Source organism: Rhinatrema bivittatum, chromosome 7 (genome assembly GCF_901001135.1).
Source record: "Rhinatrema bivittatum chromosome 7, aRhiBiv1.1, whole genome shotgun sequence".
In the NCBI taxonomy this organism is placed as follows: Eukaryota; Metazoa; Chordata; class Amphibia; order Gymnophiona; family Rhinatrematidae; genus Rhinatrema; species Rhinatrema bivittatum.
The window spans coordinates 226,359,567-226,383,862 of NC_042621.1; the positions used below are offsets into that span (position 1 = coordinate 226,359,567).

General features: G+C 37.4%; 1 protein-coding gene across 3 annotated transcripts in view; it reads left to right on the forward strand.

The window, feature by feature from the left end:
* IDE (insulin degrading enzyme) overlaps positions 1 to 24,296 on the forward strand; it is a 434,361-nt gene that overhangs the window by 278,505 nt on the left and 131,560 nt on the right. For all 3 annotated transcript variants that reach the window (XM_029609922.1, XM_029609921.1, XM_029609920.1), the window contains exon 16: positions 7,482 to 7,592. In XM_029609922.1, the coding sequence (XP_029465782.1) occupies positions 7,482 to 7,592 (111 nt within the window). The remainder of the gene's footprint in view (positions 1 to 7,481; positions 7,593 to 24,296) is intronic.

The window sequence follows — 24,296 nt, forward strand, 5'->3', positions numbered from 1 at the left end:
ATTTTGATAAATCCAGGCCTAAATGACTTGAATATTGACCTCATAGAGAATGTTAAGTTCTTTCAGCAGTGCATAGCAGGCTTTTACAATTTATTTTGCAGTTTATTTTACTATTACTTTGTCTAACTTTATGGCTTGGAAAATGATATGGTGGTGCTATTTATATTAATTTTATAATATTTGTATTTTTGTTTGATATTTTTCAGGATTATGTCTTGCTTTGAGCTTTTTTGTTACAAGCAAGAAAGTAATATTTTAAATAAATAAAATCAAATCTGCCTTAATTTTAATACATGCTCCCAGCATATGCACAAAAAATTACACAGTAACACTAAAGATATATTGCACCTACAATACATTTTTTTATTACTTTCAAATACATTTTTCAAATGAAAATGCTTTTATTAAATTCCTTATAAATTTATTGCACATGCTATTAGACCATCACCCCTATTAAACCCATTCATACTTCAGTCATACCAATCATACTGCATTCCACTTAAAAAATCAGCACCCTCCACGTCATATTGTAACAGTGCTCTTCTATGCTTAATAATTCTCAATAATCCTCTTACATTTATTAGGATAAACACCACTGAGCAACAACTTAAAAGTTCTGCTTATGAGTTTTGAAATACAGCGTGTTCGCAAAAGAACCCAATGGCATACTAATAAACCCTGAACATCCGGGTTACAAAGCCTAAACTGCTGAACAGCGCAACTTATTGAAATGCCTTCTGTTATAGATGCCCTAGTCACTGAATGATCCCTGTGCATCCCTATGCTTTTATTTCAAACCTTTTCTATCCTGAATGCAACAGCCAATTTCCACCTAAAATGTATAGGATTGTCCTTATGTGAAAGATTTTATTTGATCACTCACTAGCATAAGGAAACATTTCAAAAGAAATTGTGCTGAGGGAGGGCTTTCAAACCTGAATCGTTGAATTGTTTATATTTATTAGACCTCTTTCCTATATTGGAAAACCTACATTTGTCTTTCTTTTATATACAGGAACACTTACACACACACAAACACACACACAAACACACAGATAAGTTAAATAGCCAAATGAAAACTGGATTCATTTCTCTGTATCTAATGCTATTTGATCATGTAAACTTATTGGTACTTACATATTGTCCCTAGTTGTACATATTTTACTTTTTATAACAGTAAGATCTTTTTCCTTTGGCTGCTGCTTGGTAGATTCCGCAACAAAATTTAGAAAATTGTGGCAATTTTTTTTATATATTTGCATAAATTAGCTTATGTTTTATTTGACTTAATATACACAAAACTATTTTTTAGTTTAAAAAAAACTTTAAATTTTTTAATTCAGCCCTAAATAGTTTTCAGACCTTTTGTGTGTGCTGGCTAATTTTTGTTCTTTCTCTATTTGTTTTCTTTTTTAAAATTTACTTTTCATTCCTTTCTTCTTTCCTTTTACTCTACTCTTTCACTACTGCCTCTCCTCCTTTTCTATACACCTCTCAAAACTCCCTCCTGCAGTTTTTTTCCCTTGAGTCTGTGCTCATCACTCTTTCTTCTTTTAATACTTGTCTTCCCTCAACCATTCCTATCCTTTCTCTCCTACTATATTTTGTCTCCTCCCTCCTTCCTCTCATTGGAGCTGATATAAGCCATGAGATAAACTGTGCACTGAATTTTAGAACACAGTTTCTTAAAGTACACATACTAAAAAAACAAAATTAACTACTGATGCAGTAAGCAATGGTGTGCTAATATATCAGAATCTAAAGTGTGGTAACTTGTGTTAAAATATGCTGCTTAGGGGGCAGGATGAAATAGGCATCTCTGTCCCATGATTTATGCACACAAAATACAAGCAGATCATGTTTTGTGTGCTTAAATCATGGGGGTGAGAGGGCCTGATACACTGGCAATTCTTTGTGCTTCCTTTGCAGTGGTGGTGTTGGCGGCGGCTGCCCCCAGCACCCCTAAACAGAAGAAGCCAAACAGTGGCCTACACCCACACAGCCAGGCAGAAGCCAGGTCCAGCAGTTTGAGTCAGCCAGCTGGAAATCCCCATGCTGGTCCAGTAAATGTGGGAGCATTTTAAAAATATTTAAAAAGAGAGGGAAAGGAGGGGAGATTTATGCATACAATCACATTTTGTATGCATACATCCAGATTGCAGATCCCCTGCACCACAAATTCCCTATCAGCCCAATAGACTAATCCTTGCACTTTAAACTTTACTCCACCACTGACCAGGAGTAAAATTTCCAGCATAAAGAGAACATGACTTAAGTTGGACTACCTCTCTGTATTATGGGGGAAATAGCTAATACCTTCACTACCACAAAATTTACATGGGTGTTGTGCTAACCTATACACGCATTGTTGTGCACACATATTTTGTGTGCAAAACTCTTTGCTGCATTATATGGTCTAATCCACAATTGTGTGCACCTCTTTATTACATTGGCTACATCGTCTGCTCTCCACACCTGTCCCTTCTATTATGTCTGCTGTTCTCACCATGTGTACTTTCTCCCTTCCATCTCTTCTTCCTATCCCCCATCATGCCTTCCTCCTCCCCATGATATGTTTGCTGTTCTTTCTATGCTTTCTTCATTCCTCTCCCCTTCCTACTATTTCTCTTCCCTCAACACCACTGTAATTGCCACTATCTACCTATCCTGAGTCTTCACCACGTTAGTAGCTCCTGGATTAAATCACCAGTGTACGAAATAGTCAAGTCACAGTGACTGAAATATAGTGTGATATATAGTAATGTTGTAGCAGTAGGTAAGGGAGAGGGAGTGAGTCCTAGCAACTGCAGCATCTATATGGTGGAGGTGGGTGATAGTGCTAGGAAAGAGAGCTCTGATGCCAGTTGGTTTGGGAGAGTGAGAGCAGTGGTGGCATCAGCAGGGTGGGAAGAAAAGTGGCAGCAGCTGTTAAAGGTAAAGGATAGAGCAATGGCTACATTCACTGGGGGGGGAGGGATGGGAAAAGAGAGCAATATTGGCATCTATATGGGTGGGGAAGGGCCAAGATGACAGTAGTGATGGCAGCTGTGGCGAGAGCAGGAGGAGTGACTTATGGGAGGAAGCAAGGGAAGAGAGTGATTGTATGAAGAATGGCGGTATTTTAAGCCAAATAAACTAAACTAAGAATGATAAGGGCTGCAGACGGGTCAGGAAAGCGTGGTGGTAACAGTGGCTGTAACACTATAGGAGAGGATGCAGCAGTGGAGCTGTTTCTTGTGATCTGTGGTTGGGAGCAACTTCCGTGGCTGCTGTTGTGCCATCATGGAAGACTGGTGGCCCTAAATAAAGACTTATGGAAAATAATGTTGAGTAGTCATTGAAAACATACTGTAACTGATTACTTCAGTCATAGAAATAATATGACAGCAGATAAGAACTATAGGGCCTGTTTCTTTTTGTAATACCATAAACCACAATTGAGCTCTTGCATTCCCTTCACTTTGCAATCAACATAGAAACATGGGCTGTATGGTCTTTTTTTCTGCTGTCATGTCTATCTAGGGAAAGGAATGATCACAGCAACTGCTCAGTTTTACAGTCTCTTTCACTCCCTCAGAGATCCTCTGTTTATCCCATACTTTCTTGAATTCGGATACTGTCACTGCTTCTATGTCCCATGCATCCACCACTCTCTCTGTGAAGAAGTGTTTTATTAGAAGATGCCCGAGTCTACCCCCTTTCACCTTCATCCCATAATCTAGAGACAACTTTGTTGAAAGAGGCCCATTTCCTGTGCATGGAAACCTTGGAGTTATTTAAATGTCTCTATCATATCTCCCTATTCTGTCTTTCCTCTAGGGCTGGGTATTCATGTTTAGATCTTTATGCCTGTCCTATATGCTTGAGAATGACCACTGACCATTTTAGTAGCCACCCTCTGGACTGACCCCAACCATTTAATATCCTTTTGAAGGTGCGGTCTCCAGAATCATATGCAATATTCCAAATGAGATTTCACCAAGGACTTATTTAATGCTGATCATTCCTTTCCCTATGCACCCATTTTTCTGGCTTTTGTCATGGCCTCATCCACCTATTTGGCTATCTTAAGATCATCAGATGCCATTCATATTTTGTGCTTAAACGAATTTCACCTCCTATATTGTACCATTCCATTAGACTTTTGCATTTCAAATGTATGACTGCATTTTATTTTTTTTAGCATTAAATCTTAGCTGCCAGACTCTAGAATATTCCTTGAGCTTCACTAGATCCCTTCTTATGCTTTCCACACCTTCCTGGCTGCTTACCATGTTGCAGATTTTGGTATCCTCCTAAAAAAAAAATGAGGATTATCTGAACTTATCCAAGAATTTCTTGAATTCTTACTGTATTTGCCTCCATTACCTACACTGGGTGGCCATTCCATGCATTCATGAACAAAATGAATGATTCCTAAACAATAAAAGTATTACTTTTTACCTTCCTAGTCTACTACTCAATAAGTACAATTTTCAGAATGTTAATAGCTTGATCTAATTATATAAACTTCAAAAATCATACTTTTCAATCTATAGCCCTTTAATAATAAAACTCTTTAAAAAATGAGACCTAAAGCACAAAATCCCCCAAGTAAATTAAAAGTAATTTTCTTAAACATGTTTCTAATCAAGCCATGTAAAAGCTAACAAAAGCAATTTGAAATGATCAAAAATAATTACTCTGAATTTCACTAACCAGAATAGATCTGCTTGCCTGAAATCCAACCAGTGCACTTAACCTTCATTAACTTAAGATTTCACACCCACAGTAGAGTATTTTATTGCCAGCTTGCTTAAAGGATTTCTCAATAGTAGACAAAAGTGCAAAACCAAAAATGGTTGCAGTCATTATTCTATGTAAAATATCAAAATATTGTGATTGAAAAAAGTCTCCTGGGGGCATGTTGAAATATTTATTCCCCAATGTGTAAGCTATTGCCTTTTTTTTTTTTTTTTTATTGTGGGAAGATACTGTAGATTTATCTTACACACGGGCACATAAAAAATGCATATAGCTACAGAATAATTAGAGCATGTGTGTGTAAAGGAGGTTTGTTTATATTATTTGGCTTTATTTTGATTAATTAGAATTGACATTTGTTTTTAAAACCTATTAACGGTATCATTTAATGCTATTGTGAATAACCCGTACGTGCAACTAAATATCTTTTGCTGCTACTGGACAAAATCTTGACATCTGTATAATTTTTTTACTAAAATATCTGCTTACTGTCTTATTTTAATGATTTTAAATCCAGTACCCTTTAAGTACTGACACTTCAAAGATTTTGTAATTTGATTAAGCCAAGACACATTTTTTTCTAGCTAAAGTGTCATAAGTAATGAAAAGGCTGGTGTGTCTTGACTCCCAAAAAAAATATTTTTGTGAGGACATTAATTGAAATTAGCACTCAAGAGAATTGTCTTTTTTCCCCTTATGTTGCTTCAAAAAGGATCACATTACCCCAGTCCTGAAGTCTTTACACTGGCTCCCAATTGAATACAGAATCAAGCATAAAACATTATGTATGGTTCATAAGATCATATATAGGGATAAAACAGACTGGCTGAACTCAATTATTAAACTCCATGTATCTCAATGAGACCTAAGGTCAGCGAATAAAGGGTTACTTTCAGTACCTACTGTTAGATCTGCTCACCTCAGCGAAGTGAGGGACAGGGCTATTTCAATCGCAGGGCCAAAACTCTGGAACAGTTTACCACTTGAACTTAGAGTACAGGATAATCTGAAGAAATTTAAGAAGGATCTAAAAACATGGTGCTTTCAGCAAGCATATGGAATCAATGCCAATGAGGGTAATTGAGGAACAGGAGATCGACAGAGGGACTCTTATTTCTATTCTGTTAACTATATTTATATTTTATTTTCTTTAATAAGTAGATTTTAGTTACTTGGTTTTTATTTTATATTGAATTTTATTGTATTTTATTCTGTTTCTAATTTATGATTTTTGCTTATGTAAACCGTAAAGATAGAATCTTGTGTTCTGTGTAACGGTATATAAAAATTACATATATAAATAAATTCAATAAAACAAAGAAAAAAAGGGAAATTAAGTCAAACTAGACTACTTTGTATAAACAGGGCAATTAGAGCCCTTTTTGTTGTGCCATTTTTGCAGTATGCAATGTGTTACCTGGTAAGTATTACCATTTTAAAAACAGCTACACGATTTCAGAATGACTGTATCTTAAAAAAAAAATTTCTCAAAAAAAGTACATTAATAAGTATCATGTTGTATAGGTTCTGTCATTCACTCTTGCAATCCCAGTACATTTATAGCTGTTACCAAAAGAGGATATACCATTGTCTAGAAATAGTTTCACTCTAGAATTATGAGGATAGAGTAATCGGGCCGATACAGTACAGTACGCTCCGGTGGAGCGCACTGTTAGCCCGCGTTTGGCCGCGCGTTTTTGACGTTTTCGCGCTACCTTTACCCCTTATACAGTAAGGGGTAATAGTATGTCGAAAACGCACATCCAACCCCCCCGAAACTAATAGCGCCCGCAACATGCAAATGCATGTTGATGGCCCTATTAGTTATCCCCGTGCGATCCAGAAAGCGAAATTTGCAGCCAAGCAGCACATTGTACTTTCAGAAATTAACGCCTGCCAAAGCCGGGGAAGTGTACAGAAAAGCAGAAAAAACTGCTTTTCTGTACATCCTCCGACTTAATATCATAGCGATATTAAGTCAGAGGCCCCAAAAATTTTAAAAATTTAAAATCAGCCCGCGGGTTGGAAGACGGACGCTCAATTATGCCGGCGTCCGTTTTCTGAATCCGTGGCTGTCAGCAGGTTTAAGAACCAACACCGGCAAAATTGAGCGTTGGCTGTCAAACTCGCTGACAGCCACCACTCCTGTCAAAAAAAAGGCGCTAAGGACGCGCTGGTATCCCTAGTGCCTCTTTTTACTGCGGGCCCTAATTTGCATAGGCCACCCTCCTGAATCGCAAGCCCAGGAGAGTGGCCTGTGCGCGCACCGGGAAAGCGGGCACTCGCCGGCTCTCTCGTGCGTTTTTCTGTATCAGCCTGTATGCTTGCTAGTCTGAGAAAAGTACACAAAGGACACTTTGAAGAACTTGAACTATATATTCTGGGTTTATTTTCCAAATGATTGCTCTTATTCTGTACATAGAAATCTTAAGAGGCCCTATATGCAGAAACAATATGAATTGCTTATACTTTGCTGCTTTTGTTACTTGCTGCTTTTGTTATTTGGAGTAAATTTCTGTTCCTTTTGTAAATGTGTGCTAAGCATCCAATCAGTGGTTTAAGTATAGTTCTTTTCATCAAGAGTGCACTCAGATTTTTATGGTAGAATTAATCAGGAAAAAAAGAATGAATCAAATAATCGACTTTCAAGTGTTTCTAAAATCAGAAACAGTAAGGTGTTGAAGTTCTGCCTTTGTGTTTAATTTCTTCATATTAACATATGTACTTTTTTTGTGTAGCTTTCTGTAAAAGGTTATAATGACAAGCAGCATATTTTGCTGAAGAAGATCATTGAGAAAATGGCCACATTTGAGATTGATGAGAAGAGGTTTGAAATTATCAAGGAAGCAGTAAGTAACTGTAATCTTTAAAACATTCGGTATAAGTAGCCATACTATGCCTTGTTCTCTTTCAGTGTATGGGTGTTATGTGGTGGTGTTATGTGATGGAAACTAACATAAGAGGTTAAGAAAGGTTTGTAGGTTTTTGCTAATGCTAGCCCAGTCCAGCCTTGTACATAACTAGCCTAAACCTGAATATATTGTAATAAGTTAAGTTAATCTTGTTATTTTATGATACTATCAGTTAACCAGATGTATATAGTTAGCTAGGTTCTCAATTTAATATGTTATAATGTACCTTGTCATAAAGGCCAGCCTTAGACATTCTGTTATATGTGAACCGATGTGATATACCTTATCGAATTTCGGTATAGAAAAATAATTCGTTCATTGGTCCAGCCACAAAGGATAAGTAGCTGGCTCCCAGCTACTTATCCTTTGTGGCTCTTTTCTCTTCCCTGAGATTGCTTTTGTAATTGGACTAATCAGCAATCAAGTATCAGTGGGGAGAAGAAAAACCTAAGAGCTGAAGAATGTAATTTGACTTATGGACATTTTCTATTTTTTGAATCAGTTATTAATGTGCTATCATAATTTATATGACTGGACCAATGAACAAATTTAGGAAAAGTAAAATAAATAAATAAATATTTATTTTTCTATACCGAAATTCGATAAGGTATATCACATCGGTTCACATATAACAGAATGTCTAAGGCTGGCCTTTATGACAAGGTACATTATAACATATTAAATTGAGAACCTAGCTAACTATATACATCTGGTTAACTGATAGTATCATAAAATAACAAGATTAACTTAACTTATTACAATATATTCAGGTTTAGGCTAGTTATGTACAAGGCTGGACTGGGAACCGGGGGTGGGGGGGTATAGGGGGATTGTTGGAGGAGGGGGCTCCTCCAACAATACATGTGCAATCACTTGTTATGATGCTAAGTTGTTAGTACTTAGTACAATATATCAAATGTAGAGTTGTAGTGTCGAAATTTTTTCAGCTATGTTTAATTGCTGTGTTGAGTATATATAAATGAGCATTAGCATTAACGCTCGAGTTAAGCATATATTAATCCAACTTTAGCAAACACTCATGTATTAAGACTATTGATAATGTATGCAGTTTATATACACTGTAGCCTTACTGCTGGTTCCCCAATGGTAATGTTAACATACGTGCAACTCAAGTAAAAAATAAATAAATAAATATCTATATCTATATATAAAATATAATATATCTGAGACTATTTATATATTAATGGTCTCATTAGATATTAACATTGGGAACCATTAAGATAGTGTATACAAACTGCGTTGTTACCCCAAATGGTATTACAAAATCAATGCATGGAAATCACAAGTAACAGGGCCACTTCCTTCACGCCAACCTACATCAGACAGCAGCAGATGGCATACACTTACTGGCCCTGCCACCTTTCCTGTGCTGGCTTTCTATTAGATGAGAAACCCATGGAGAAGGCCAAGACCTGTAAATGTGTGCTGACTCAAAGGCCTAGTTATGACTACCACTGTTAATTCCCCTGTTTTGGGTGAATGGAAGAAGAAGAAAGGGAGAAGGAGTAGAGTTCTGCTGGAGGAAAGGGAGCGAAATTGGAGGTCTGCTATTTCTTTTGTTCTTTGGGGTCATGTGAGATTTCAAGTGTTAAAATTAGGTCATATTGGGAAGTGGTGTACTCATCACTGTTAAAGCCTGTGAGGGTTAGCAGGGGTCATTTAAGACAGGAAAAATACACATCAGAATGTGTACTTAACATTCCTGTTGGTGACCTGCTTTAATGCATGCTACCTTCTTACCCGCAAGCTCAATTTTGGACCTCTGAGCTGTAACACTATCTTTCCTCAAAACACCATATCCGTTATGGGCCCTGTGCCCATCCCTGTGACTAAAGTGTGCCATGTTTGAAGTGGCAAGTAATGTATGTTACTGTTTTGATTTTAATATGGCTTAATGCAGGGCTGGCCAACTCCAGTCCTCAAGAGCCACAAACAGGCCTGGTTTTTAGAATATTCACATTGAATATGCATGAGAAAAGTTTGCATACAATGAAAGCAGTGCATGCAAATCTATTCATTGTGGATATCCTGAAACCTAGGCCTGTTTGTGACACTTGAGGATTGGAATTGGCCATACCTGATTTAATATGTAGACCACTAAATATTGGGTAAGTTAACATATTGAATAAAAGGCCCTATATTATAAATTAAATAATAGGAAGTTAGAAAGAGAGGTTTATATCTGTCCATTGTGCTTACAGATATCACTTAGTCTTCTCCCTTCCCTCTACTACAAAGGTGTCTGTCTCAGGCATGTTTGAATTTTGCCACTGTTCTGGCTCCTATTAATTCTGCTTGGTTTGTTCCAGGCATCCACCACCCTCTTAGTGAAAGTGTTTTCTCATCTTCCTTTTGAGCTTCCCTCCCTTCATTTTCATATGAAACTGTAGTAGACGATCATCGGGATTCACAATGAACACTGTATTAGAGCACAAATGATAAAGGTTCATTCAAATGTGAGGGTCCTACACTTCAGGAAAACTAACTTTGTTAAAATAGGGGTGTACCTCAAGTAGTCATTGTGTGGATGAAACAAGCTAGGGGAAGAAAAAGCAGTGGGCAAAATTAAAAGGATATATAAGGGTAACTAACATTTGTGTTAGGAAAGTAAATAAAGGAAAGAGGCCGCTATGGTTTTCTAAAGAAGTAGCTGAAAAAGTAAAGAAAAAAGGCACTACAAGAGAAGATTACACCTTCAGCTACTCAGAAAACACTTTCTATGCCCTTTTTTTCTAAAGCACCTTTATTCACCGACTCCACTTCTGGTGTTTTGAGTGCCTCCCCGGCCGAAATAGTTATCCTGCAAAAGCGAGCCACTCATGCAGAGCTTCACACAGCTACCCTAATCGAGTATTGCCATGTCAGACAGATCCCTCGCAGTTTCCGAATTCTGAAAGAACCACATTTACACACCGACAGTAAGGAGTTCATCATACAATAGAACTAAATCCATTTGACCATATGATCCTTATTGTTGAAATTACCAAACAACTCGCTGCCTCTTTGTACGATCATATAGCTGTGTAACTAGACAATTTAAGAACACAAATTCCACTGGATTCCTTTCAATCACAATTTTCAATTTTGTGTAATATAGACAAATTCAGATCCAATCTCAAGACATCCAAGTTTTAAAAATTCCAACGAGACAAATTGTATTATTCAAAAGGCCCACCAGGCCTTTTAGAACTAAACTGTTCTCCACTTATTGAACTGATTTCTACTGCTTTAGTCTCTAACATACCAGCTTTAATTTTGGGTGATTTTAATTTGCATATGGATGTTTTTCCTCTTTCGGACTCATGTGAACAACTATTAACTAGTCTGGAAGCTCTAGGTTTTATCCAAATTGTTATTTCAGCAACTCATCGAGCTGGCCATTCATTGGATTTGGTATTTATAAATGAATCCTTCAGTATAGGATCCTCCCCTCACTGTCATCCAGTTCCGTAGTCCGATCATTATCTTGTTACTTCTACTTTGTCTTTCAATGCACCTATGTCAGAAGGGATTCCTAATACATTACATATTGAATTTAAGAAACCGTGTTCAAAAGATGATCTCACTAATGCCTTATCAGAGGCTTTGATCAAATTAGACCTTTCTTTTTCAACAGCAGCTGTAAATTCTTGGGAATCTATCTCAGCTGGAATATCAAACAAACTCTGTCCCACTATTAGAAAACAGATAACCTCATATGAGACCCATAGGTTTACGACTCAACTGAAATCCTTAAAACAAACCTTGCGACGTTTAGAAAGATTGTGGCGTAAATCGCGTAGCCATGACACTCTAACTAAATATAGATTGTCCCTACAAAATTATAGATATGCTATAAATACAGCGAAACGTGACTTTTACGCTGAAAAAATTCATAAATTTCAATTTAATCCTAAAGTCTTATTTTCTTATGTTTCTAATCTTATCAAACCAACAAGTGTCTCACCATCATTAGAAAATTTACAAGATAGATCCAACAAATTTGCTAACTATTTTGCAGATAAGATTTTGCTTATTCTAAATACATTAGCTACGAAAACCAAACAGGCTATTTCACTTCCACTGAATCCATCTAGTAGTTGGTCTGCCTTTGAATTGGTGTCATCCATAGAAATAGCCAACTTTCTTTTTTTTTTTTATTTATATTTTTATTAAGTTTCACAAAATCTACAGAACATAAGTTCAAGAATATCAGATACAGGACTAGGAAATCTTCCTTTACATCTCCATCATTTAACATAATACTAACTTCCTGGTCTGAATAAATTATAAAAAATAGGGAGCCCAATACATAAATGAGCAGTATTTAGAAGAAAACAAAACATATTATCAACCGATATTCCCTTCCAATAAATGATACCTGAAAGGTTAATCTAATCAATGCATGGACCTGGGACAATATTCAGGAATGAGAGTCAAGATACCCCCGTAGCTATGTTGGGTCTTGAAACACATACCTAGCATCCTGAAAAATCAAAACACATTTAGAGGGATATCTTAATATAAATTTTGCACCCCTGCTTAACGCTTCTGGGCGCATTTGTAAGAAACTCCTTCTTCTCTCCTGAGTAACTCTAGTTACATCTGGATATATCCACAACCTAGACCCGTGAAATTGTAAATCTTGATTTCTTAAGTAACTTCTCAATATAGTATCTCTATCAGATATAAAGGCACATGATACAAACAAAGTTTCTCTAGTGGTTATTACAGTTTCTAAAGTCATTTCAAGGAGAGATGACACATCCATAGACTCCTCTTTCTCTTTTTGCAGTTGTGGCAATTGGACTTTTTTTTCTTTGTTGCTAGGCAGATAGTATATCCTTGATAAAACCGGTAATGTCTCTTCAGGAAATTTCAAAATGTCCTTAATATAACTTCTAAATAAGTCCCTTGGTGATAAACCTTTAAGCTTCGGGAAATTCAATATATGAAGGTTAAGGTGTCTCTGTTCATTTTCCATTTTCTCAATTTGGGCATTATTTATTATATCAGATTTCACCAGGTTATTTTGAACTTCTTTAATACCTTCTGTCCTCTGTTCATTCTCAATTATTCATTTTTCCAAAGCTTTAACCTTAACCTCAAAATTCTTAGTATGTTGAATATTTTCTCTAGGTAATCCAGACATATTTTTAATAGAGGAATCCATAGCAATAAACATTCCCCAGATTGTGTCTACATTAATTTCTTTAGGTTTTTCAAGAGGGTATACACCTGCTACCTGTATCTCCGGCTCACATTTTCCTGTTGCCTCAGGTTCTCCATTACTCTCATCGTCTAGGACCTCCAATGGCGTCTGTCCCCTGGAGCCGCGATCTTCGCTCACCGAAAGAATCACCTCCTCGGTGTTCTTTCTCTGGGACAAAGTTCTTTCCCGCGCTATTTTCCTTTCTAGCCACCCTACTGTGGCTTCTGCAGATGTACAAAAAATCCCAGACGGCGGGTCCGGAGTCTCCGTTGCGCCTGGACTGAGGGATGCCTCTTCCAACTGGGTCCCCGGGGCCTGCTCCTCTCCGGGGAACTCCGCGTTGCCTCGAACTGGCAAATTCCTTTCAGGTCTCGCAAACACGCTCTCGATGCTTGGCTGCCGAATATCCACAGGAGTTGAGGTAATATTAGGCTTTAATTTAGTCTTTCGTTTGGTGTGAGGCATGGATAATAATTCTAGGAAATATTTCAAGAAAGGCAAATTTCAAACAGGTAGCCTGGAGCGAGATTGTGTGCGTCTCATCTATTGGGCGGCCATCTTGGACTCCCAGCCAACTTTCTTAAGAGCATGAACCCAGCAGCCCATCCTCAAGATCTGTTAACTATCAAATCACTACAATCAATACCAGACATTGTAGCTCGGCCTTTAGTGGATATTATCAATGTCTCCTTAGAAGAAGGATGTTTTCCTGACTCCCTTAAATGTTCAGTGGTGAAGCCCTTAATCAAAAAAACAAATCTTGATCCAGAAAATCTAGTCAACTATCGCCCTATTTCTACAATACCTTTCCTAGCCAAACTTTTAGAAAAGGTTGTAAATAAACAACTGATGGAATATGTAGAAAATCACCATCTGTTTTTTCCTTCTCAATATGGATTTCGTAAATCACACAGTACGGAAACTTTGCTTACTTCCCTCTCATACACTATTCTGAGAGGTTTAGACTATGGCAATTCATATTTCTTAATTCTATTAGATATCTTGGCGGCCTTCGACACTATAAATCATGATACTATGATCTGCAGGCTCAAAGAAATTGGTCTTAAAGACACTACTCTCGCTTGGTTTGAATCTTATTTAACAGATAGATCATTCAAAGTTAAAATAAATACAGCAGAATCCAAAAAGATGAGATTAACAACAGGAGTGCCCCAGGGTTCATCCCTTTCTCCTACGTTATTTAACATCTATATCGCCCCATTATGTTGTTAGGACTAGGACTGGTTATTTATATATTTGCTGATGATGTCCAGATACTTCTCCCAAACAAAGATTCGTTAAATAATACATTGAAATTGTGGGATATCTATTCCAGTTCCATTAATCAACTTCTTACTCATATGTCACTTTCCCTCAATGACACAAAAACAGAGATTTTGTTTATTTGTAACAAGGTTACTGAAAAAATCTCACTAGAAATTAGTTCAAACCCATCTTCCTTAAACATCAGATATGAAGTCAGGAGTCTTGGTGCTATATTAGATAGCGAATTTCATCTAAAGGCATTTATAAAGACCATAATCAAAGATGGCTTTTACAAATTACAAATTTTAAGGAAATTAAAACCTCTGTTGCACTACAATGATTTTCGAACAGTGCTTCAAGCTCTGTTATTATCAAAGTTGGATTATTGTAATGCCCTTTTTTTGGGCTTACCGCTGGCAACTATTCGCCCATTGCAACTTCTGCAAAATGCCGCCGCGCGTTTACTAACTAATTCCAAAATATTCGGCCACATTACCCCAATTTTGATGGACCTACATTGGTTTCCTATTCATTCTCAAATCAAAACCATTTATGGCAATAATAACGAATGATTAAATGCAACTCTTTACATCCATACACCTTCACGCAATTTGAGGTCCTTAGGTAAAGCACTTCTTTCAATTCCATCTCCCAAGTCAGCATATCTTAATGCAGTCAGAGAGATAACCCTCTCTATAGCTGGCCCAAAACTGTGGAACTCTCTCCCACTTGATTTACGTCTAGAGGCGAGAATCCAATCTTTTAAGAAACAGCTAAAAAGATGGTTGTTCACACAGGCTTTTAACAATGTAGTATGACTTCTTTTAGCGACTCCCCCTGTGAAACTAGAATATATAAAAAATGCTTATTTTAAACCCTATTCTTGCTAGTTTGATTTTAATGAATTTTATGTATTTTATTATTTTGTAAAATTATTATAGTTTAATTTTAGATGGTTTTTTAAAATTATTTTTAGGGTTATTTATTTGAATGATTTTAGAACATGATGTTAAAGACTGCCCATCGATATAGTGTAAACCGATATGAAGTGTATACAATATGTTTCGTTATATAAAAATGCCTAAATAAAATAAATAAATAAATACTCGATGTCAACAACCCACACAACTTGTAAATTAATTACTTTTGAATGCTTTCATCGTACGATTCATTAGTTAACTAGACATTCGCTTCATCTTCAACAACTGCTCCTTCAGAAGATTTTCTCTTCTTTTCCAGTACTTTGTCATCTACCTCTTCGTCTTTTTTAGACCTATGCAGAAATATCAAGCAGGTATAAACTCAGTGTTCTTGGAGTCACTTGTACTCTCCCAGCCCGCAAAATTTAACCAGGATTACCCACTCCTAACAGTTAAAGTCCAACCTTTGGTATGCAGTAGTGATGGACTCTTGCTAGTCTTTAGCGACTCCCCCTGGCAGATGAAATTTAATGTGGATAAGTGCAAGGTGATGCATATAGGGAAAAATAACCCATGCTATAATTACACAATGTTGGGTTCCATATTAGGTGCTACAACCAAAGAAAGAGATCTAGGCGACATAGTGTATAACACATTGAAATCGTCGGTTCAGTGTGCTGCGGCAGTCAAAAAAGCAAACAGAATGTTGGGAATTATTAGAAAGGGATTGGTGAATAAAACGGAAAATATCATAATGCCTTTGTTTCGCTCCATGGTGAGACCGCACCTTGAATACTGTGTACAATTCTGGTCACCGCATCTCAAAAAAGATATAATTGCGATGGAGAAGGTACAGAGAAGGGCTACCAAAATAAGAGGAATGGAACAGCTCCCCTATGAGGAAAGACTAAAGAGGTTAGGACTTTTCAGCTTGGAGAAGAGACGGCTGAGGGGGGGATATGATAGAGATGTTTAAAATCATGAGAGGTCTAGAACGGGTAGATGTAAATTGGCTATTTACTCTTTCTGATAGTAGAAAGATAGGGGGCACTCCATGAAGTTAGCATGGGGCACATTTAAAACTAATCGGAGAAAGTTCTTTTTCACTCAACGCACAATTAAACTCTGTAATTTGTTGCCAGAGGATGTGGTTAGTGCAGTTAATATAGCTGTGTTTAAAAAAAGGTTTGGATAAGTTCTTGGAGGAGAAGTCCATTACTTGCTATTAAGTTCACTTAGAGAATAGCCACTGCCATTAGCAATGGTAACATGGAATAGACTTAGTTTTTGGGTACTTGCCAGGTTCTTGTGGCCTTGATTGGCCATTGTTGGAAACAGGATGCTGGGCTTGATGGACCCTTGGTCTGAACCAGTACGGCATTTTCTTATGTTCTTAACCTTTCCGGAAGACCTCTTTCTACCGATGAAGGACTGTTACAAAAAGGTCTTTTATCCGTCCCCTCAGTCAATTATGATTCCTTTGAGACGCACACACATTTTCACCATTTTTTGTCTCCTGAGGATCAAATTATTTTTTGCTTCAAAATCAACCTCCTCTGACAATTCATTGGTTTCCCGAAAATCTTGTTGGGTCCTTCCTGAACCTGTAGACTCTCTTATTGATGCTTTTCAACAACTAATCCTATATGACTTGGATCCCCTGGAATCTTCTCCACATTTATATCACAAGCTCACCAAAGATGAGAAATCTGCAATTGCAGCTTTAGCCAATGACCCAGATGTCATCATTAAACCAGCCAACAAGGGTAGTGCCATCATCGTACAAGGCAGGGAACAAAACGTCTCGGAAGTAGAGCGACAGTTATTTGACATAGACTTACCTAGTTCTCCCAGCTGATCTTTCTTCATGACTAATTGAACTTATACAGTCTTTGGCTCAATAAGGACTAGTGGTCATTTTCTGACTACCCGGGAAGCAGATTTCCTCATTGAAAAACACCCAATAGTCCCAACCTTTTAACTTTACCCAAGATATATAAATCCCTCAGAACCAGTCCTGGCCTGCCAATATTATCAGGGATTGGCTCCCTTCAGGAAATGCTCTCTACTTTTGTAGATATATTTCTTCAACCTTTTGTTCCCCTCAGTTCTTCTTATGTCCACGATTCAAGTCATTTAATCATCATTTTGCAGGATCTTGCTTTGCAGAATCCCCCATTTCCTCTCATTACCCTTGACATCATCTCTCTATACTTTAATATTCCCCAGAAGGAGGCCATATACCTGGCTGAATCGGTGCTATCCCAATGCACTTCCAATCCACATAGCCCTTCATCTTTTCTAGTAGAACTCACATACCCTGTTTTAACAAATAATTTGTTTGTTTTTCAGGGCCACTTTTACCAGCAAATAAAAGGTACGGCCATGGGTGCAACCATAGGTCCCCAACATATCCTGCCTGTACATTTCTAACTTTGAATCTTCCTTCGTTTATCCCTCTCCCTTCAAACAGATGATACGAATCTGGCTATGATACATTGATGATATTTTCTTCCTTTTAACAGGCAGCGATAAATTGTAATGAGTGGAAACAAGTTCAGAAGGATTTAGGAGGAGAATCTACAGTTGATTTCTCTACTTCTTTCTTGACGGCATTAGCCAGAACAATTGATGAGGTGGTTCTGCTGAAAGAGATTACATGCATGCAGTTAACCCATCAGGTTCCTTGGTTTACTCCCTCACTGGCTATTTTGAAGCACGAAATGCGCCGAGCAGAATGTTTTTGGCATAGGCAATCCTCTCTAGAGGCTAAGGCACACAGTATGAATTGTGGAGGTTAAAATATAAAACTGAATTTGGTAAGCAACGTAAGTTATATTTTACCTCCTCAGTTCTGCAGTCTTTAAATTGTCCATGTGACATTTTCAACTTGTCAGCACTGTTAAGTTCTCTGAAACCCCAGAGGATGTGTTGGATTGTGAGGCTTTTGCACAATGTTGTGGTGGAAAGATTACTAGAATCATTGATTCTTTGTCTGACGCTGGGTACTTGTTTGATACAAGAGGAGGGTAGGTTAGAGGGGAGAGTATGGTCCCCCTTTGAGGAGGTTGGTGGTAGTGAACTGGCCTCAACTATATCTTCTTTAAAATCCATGGATCCATGTCCATTTCAGTTGTTTAACTCTTTGTTTGATCTTTTTTCTGCCCTATTGCTAAAGTTAATGAATTTATATCTCTCGGAGGGTATGTTAACATAAGAGTTTAAGCATGCAGCTGTATGCCCTATTATAAAACAGAGGGAGGGTCTCATACTGACTCATTAAATTATCGACCAGTATCAGTGTTACCATGTATAGGTAAAGTGGTTGAGAAATTAGTGTTGACACAACTGATGGAGTATGTGGACTCTAATAATATCTTAAATGATTTTCAGAATGGATTCTGTTGAGGTCATAGTACAGAGACAATCTTGGTCTCAATTAGTGATTTTGTGCTGCTAGAGTTTATTTAAAGTCTTTTCTATACCGTCGCTAAGTTATATACCATCGCAACGGTTTACAAGTAGGCACATTAAGTTTGGAGTAAGCGTACTATAGTACATTCTAACAGGTGCCATAATGTTTCGGTTACATTAAATCATAAAAATACGTACAAATGTTTAGTGATGTAGGTTCTGGCCAGGTGTACCTAGAAGGTACTTTTACAGGTCAAAAAAAAAATCACATTTACTGTTATATTATTACATTCATTGTGTACTCAATTTGTTAAAATATTGTAATGCACATTTATGAGAATAGTGCTGTATGCCTGTGCTCTTCTGTTTATTCCAGTGTATTTTCTATTCTCCGGTCTCTTTATAAAAGGCTTGTTTAAAAAGCCATGTCTTTAGACTTCTCTTGAATGTTCTGGGGTCTCTCTGTAATCTGGTCTCCAAAGGCATTGTGTTCCAGAGTATGGTTCCTGCTAAAGACAATGCCCTTTCTCTTACCTGGTTTAGTCTCGCTGTCTTGACTGAAGGAATGGTTAAGAGAGCTTTGTTTGCTGAACAAAGGTTCCTCTGTGGTACGTGTACCCGTAGTGCAGTGTTTAGCCAGTTTGCTTTTTCATCATGTATTAGTTTATATATGGTGCATAGTGCTTTGTATTTTATTCTTTGTTCTATGGGTAGTCAGTGAAGTTCGGCCAGAGTTTGTTATATGGTCTCTTCTTCTTTTTCCAGTTAGTATTCTCGCTGCTGTGTTTTGTAGAATTTGAGGTGGAGGAAAGGCACCCTATCATTATTTTATTGGATATCTCAGCAGCCTTTGATTCAATACCACATGTAGGATTATTGAGGAGATTGGAAGCCATAGGGATTGAGGGAAGGTAGCAAAATGTTTTTTTTTCCTTTTTGACAGGATGCTTTCAGCAGGTTCATATAGGTACCCTTCTTCTGAACAGGTTCCTTTGTGTTGTGGGGTGCCCCAAGGTTCCAGTTTATATTGTGTTAAAACAACTATGACTAAGGTTATAGTTGTCATCACCTCTGCATTGGATATGGTAAATCAATTGCTAAGATCAAATATTGCAAAAACAGAGTTAATTTATGTAGATGGTGCTAAATTTCTTTGGTTGTCCAGATTTGGAAATGGGAGGGATGAACATAATGCCAGTGGATGTAGCACGAGACCTAGGGTTTTATATTGATAAAGCGTTCATCTTCTTGCCCCAACTAAGGCAAGTGGTGAAGAAGGGATTTTTTAAACTACACACATTGCATCGCTTAAAGTTTGTTTTAGACAGTAAAGATTTTAAAATAATAGCTTATTCTTTTGTGTTGTTGATCTTGGATTATTGCAACGCATTGTATGTGGGTTTACCAAAATTCCATGTATGTGCATTGCAAGTGTTAATGGAATGCGGCTGCCTAGATGGTTGCTGATTGTCCAGTGCAGTCTCATATCACCCCTATTTTAAGGAATTTGCACTGCTACCAATAGAGCTGCAGATGAAATTCAAGATCTTGCTGTTGGTTCACCGCATACTTTATGGTGTTTGTCCACATTTGAAAAAGTTGATAAATTTGCATGGACTTGTCAAAGCATTGTGCTCCGCAGGTCAGCAGTTGTTAGCATTACCTGGTCCTAAATCTGTGAGGCTTGTGACCACTAGTAAGCAAGCCTTCTCTGAGGTTGCCCCTATCCTCTGGAATGCCCTCCTAGTGTGATTACGATTGTTAAGAGAGAGAGAACAAGTGTTTTAGAAGAGCTATACAAATGTTTTTTTAAGTAGCTTATTTGTTTTATAGTTTATTATGAATGTTAAATAATGTTTATGAACTGTTATCCACATGAACATGTTACTGGTAATATGGTGTGCTAGAAATCCTTGTAAATAAATATTCACAAATGTGGAAGCAAGGAGAAATACAGGACAACTAGTCTGATCTCGTGGTGAGCAAGTAATGGAATTACAGCTGAAACAGAGGGTAATACAGTTTCTTGAATCCAATGGATTTCAAGACCTGAGGCAGCATGGCTTTACCAAAGATAGATCTTGTGAAACGAATCTGATTAGTTCCTTTGATTAGGTAACTAGAGAGTTGGATTAGAGGAAAGTGCTAAATGTAGTAATTACAGTAAGGCCTTTGACCCTGTTGTACTTAGGAGATTTATAAATAAATGGAGTGCCTTTAGTATGGGGCCTAAAGTGACTGACTGGATTATAAACTGGTTGCATGGGAGGTGACAAAAGGTAGTGATAGAGTTCACTCTGAGGAGAGGGACGTCACTAGCCATGTGCCACAGGGTTTGATCCTTGGGCCAGTTCTTTTCAATATTTTTATAAGCGACATTACAGAAGAATTGCTAGGAAAGGTTTGTCTTTTTTTCTAATGATTCCAAAATCTGTAACAGGATAGACAGCCAGGAAAGTATAGAAAACATGAGAGATCTAGGACAAACATATCTGATGATTTTAAGGTGGCCAAACAGATGAGTAAGGTGTTGACAAAAGCCAGAAAGATGTTTGGGTGCATAGGGAGAAGAATGGCCAGCAGAAAAAAGTAGGTGATATTGCCTGGTATAAGTTCCTGGTGAGATCTCATCTGGAATACTAGATACAATTCTGTATACCATATCTTCAAAAGAATGTAGTCCGTCCCGAAGGTGGCTTCTAAAATGGTCAGTATAAGGGGGCAGATTTAAAGATATAAACATGTATGTCATGAAGGAAAGCAAAGATAGGGTAGATACGATAAAGACATTTAAATACTTCCAGAATTTCCATAGAAGAGGAAGCAGACTTCTTTCTTTCTTTCTTTCTTTCTTTCTTTCTTTCTTTTTTTTCTTTTCTTTTTATTGAATTTTCACAATTTTACAATAGTAAAACTATTTAGAAATTCTTGGGTTACATAACATTCACTTTAGAATATATAATCATAACATTAAATTATTGAATATTTAACAATACAAGACTGTATTATAAAACAGAAATTTAACAAATAGTAATGTTATGAAGAAGTACCACCCAAAATTATAATAAGAACATGGGGAGACCAAGAAATAGAATAAGAGCAGATCAAAAGAAAAATCAGTTACATTAATCTGCATAATTATCCACACTCTTTACTTCATTTTACCAACCCCGGTCAGAGATATATTATGAATGAGTGTCCAGAAAAAGACGCAACTGTTCTGGTTCATTGAATGTATATCTCGAATTTTGGTATATTATCAAGCATCTCGATGGAAACCGAAGAAAATATTTAGCATTTCTAGATGTAACCTCATTCCTCATGGCCAAAAACCTTTTCCTTCTCTCCTGTGTAGTTTTCATAATATCAGGGAAAACACAAACTTGTTGCCCGTAGAATTCTTGATTCTGGTTTCGAAAAGCTAATCTCAATACTGAATCCCTTTCAGATACACTTGCAAATGTTACCAAGAGTATAGCTCTAGTATCAATTTTTATTTCTTCCTGTGACATTTCCAAAATTGCAGATAAATTCACCAATGATTCATTCTGTGATCCCGCCTTCCCCTCATTTCTAGACGGAATATAAAATATTCTTGAAATTGCTGGAATGGCCTGCTCAGGATATTTAAGAACATTTACTAAATAACTTTTAAACAAGTCCCTTGCTGTAACCATTCTCGACTTGGGAAAATTTATTATTCTTAAATTAGCTCTCCTTAGTTCATTTTCCAATGCTTCAAGTCTTTTGTTGCAAATACTCTCCGATTTAACCAGATTATTCTGAACCTCTTGAAGCTTATCGACTTTAATTCCCAATTCTTTCACAGTAGTCTCAACAATATCAACTTTCTTGTCCAAAATCTGAACTTTATTCATACTTTCTTTAACTAAGGATGACAACACATTTATAGAAGTATTCATTGAAGTGAGAGCATTCCAGATTTCCTCCAAGGTAATCTTAAGGGGTCTCAATAAAGGACGATTACAAATTACCTCCACTTCTTGTTCTCTCATTCCCGTCTCTGCCGGGCCCTTCTCTCCGTTGTGACGGAGCTGTACCTCTCGTTCCGGTTCACTGGAGCTCCCCAATGCTGAGCTCACCGAAGGCAGCGGGTCCTCACCGCTCCTTCTCTGTGAATCGTAGTCATCTGAGGAAGTTCTTCCCTTCAGTTCTGTCATTCTGTCCCCGGATGTTGTCGGGGACCCAAACGGAGGATCAGGGACCGTTGGCGCGCCGGGGCTCAAAGATGTTTCCTCAGCCATGAGGATCAGCGTCTGCCCTACGTCGATTCCTTCCACGGCTCCTCCCTCCGGCCATATCGGAGTGTGTCTCGCCAGGATCGAGTCGATTCTTGGTTGTCGTTCGTCAAGCATAGGTGTGGAGGTAATATTATCTCTTATTTTTGCTTTTCGTTTTGTATGTGGCATTCTACGATACCAATAAAGTACAAAATGTAAGGAAATAAGCAAAAAATCAAGACTTACAAAGAAGAGACCAACGCTGGCGTGTGTGTTATGCAGCGGCCATCTTGGTCTTCCTCTGAAGTAGACTTCTTTCAAAGGAAAGGAGGCTCTAGAATGAGGTGTCATTGGATGAGGGTGAAAGGAGGTAGGAGTACTCTAAGGAAATATTTACTTACAGAAAGGGTAGAGGATGCATTGAATAGCCACCTCCCACAGTTGGTAGAGACAGGGACATTATCTGAATTCAAGAAAGTATGAGCTAAACAGAGGAGCTCTGAGAGAGTGCTAGGGTTTGTAAAGATAATTAGTTGGTGTGGATGGGAGGACTAGGTAGGCCATAATGTGCTTTTTCTGCCATCATGTTTCTATATTTCAATATGAGGACACCTTTATCTGAATGAAAAGAAAAAATATAAATATAGAAACATAGAAATGAGGCAGAAGAAGACCAAATGGTCCATTCAGTCTGCCCAGCAAGTTTCGCACTTTTTTTTTCTTATACTTATGTTACTCTTGGCTCTTAGTAACCTTTTGGTTCTCTTTCCCTTCCACCCCCACCATTAATGAGAGAGCAGTGTTGGAACTGCATCTAAGTGAAATATCTAGCCCAATTAGTTAGGGGTAGCAACCGCCGCAATAAGCAAGCCACACCCACGCCCACCCAGACTAAATAATTCAGTCCTTGTTGGTTGTTGTCTGTATATAGATCCACCTTTTTTCATTCCCCCTGCCGTTGAAGCAGAGAGTTATGCTGTATATGCATTGAAAGTGAAGTATCAGACTTTCACCCCTGCCGTTGATGAATCAACTAATGTATAGAAAAGCTTTAAGTATTTATGCTTAAGGTGACTACTATTCAAAATGTGTCAGTTTTACATATAAAAGTAAATTCTGATTGGCAGGAAATACATTCACAAAACTAAATATATATATATACATACACACACTTAAATTATTGACTAGATATTAGTTTCCAGATTCAGTGCTTTAAATTTTCTTCTTATTGTATTTTAGAAATTATTTGGACTAGAATGAAGAAAGTATCTCAGGTATATGTATTTGGACAGCTGCTTTTCAATATATTTATAAATGATTTGGAAAGGAATACGACGAGTGAGGTATTCAAATTTGCAGACGATACAAAATTATTTAGAGTAGTTAAATCACAAGCGGATTGTGATAAATTGCATGGGATCTTCTTAGTGTTTGGGTACTTGCCAGGTTCTTGTATCCTGGTTTGGCCACTGTTGGAAACAGGATGCTGGGCTTGATGGACCCTTGGACTGACCCAGTATGGCAATTTTATATTCTTATATATATATACTGTATGTGTCTATATTTATTTATATATGTACACTAATAA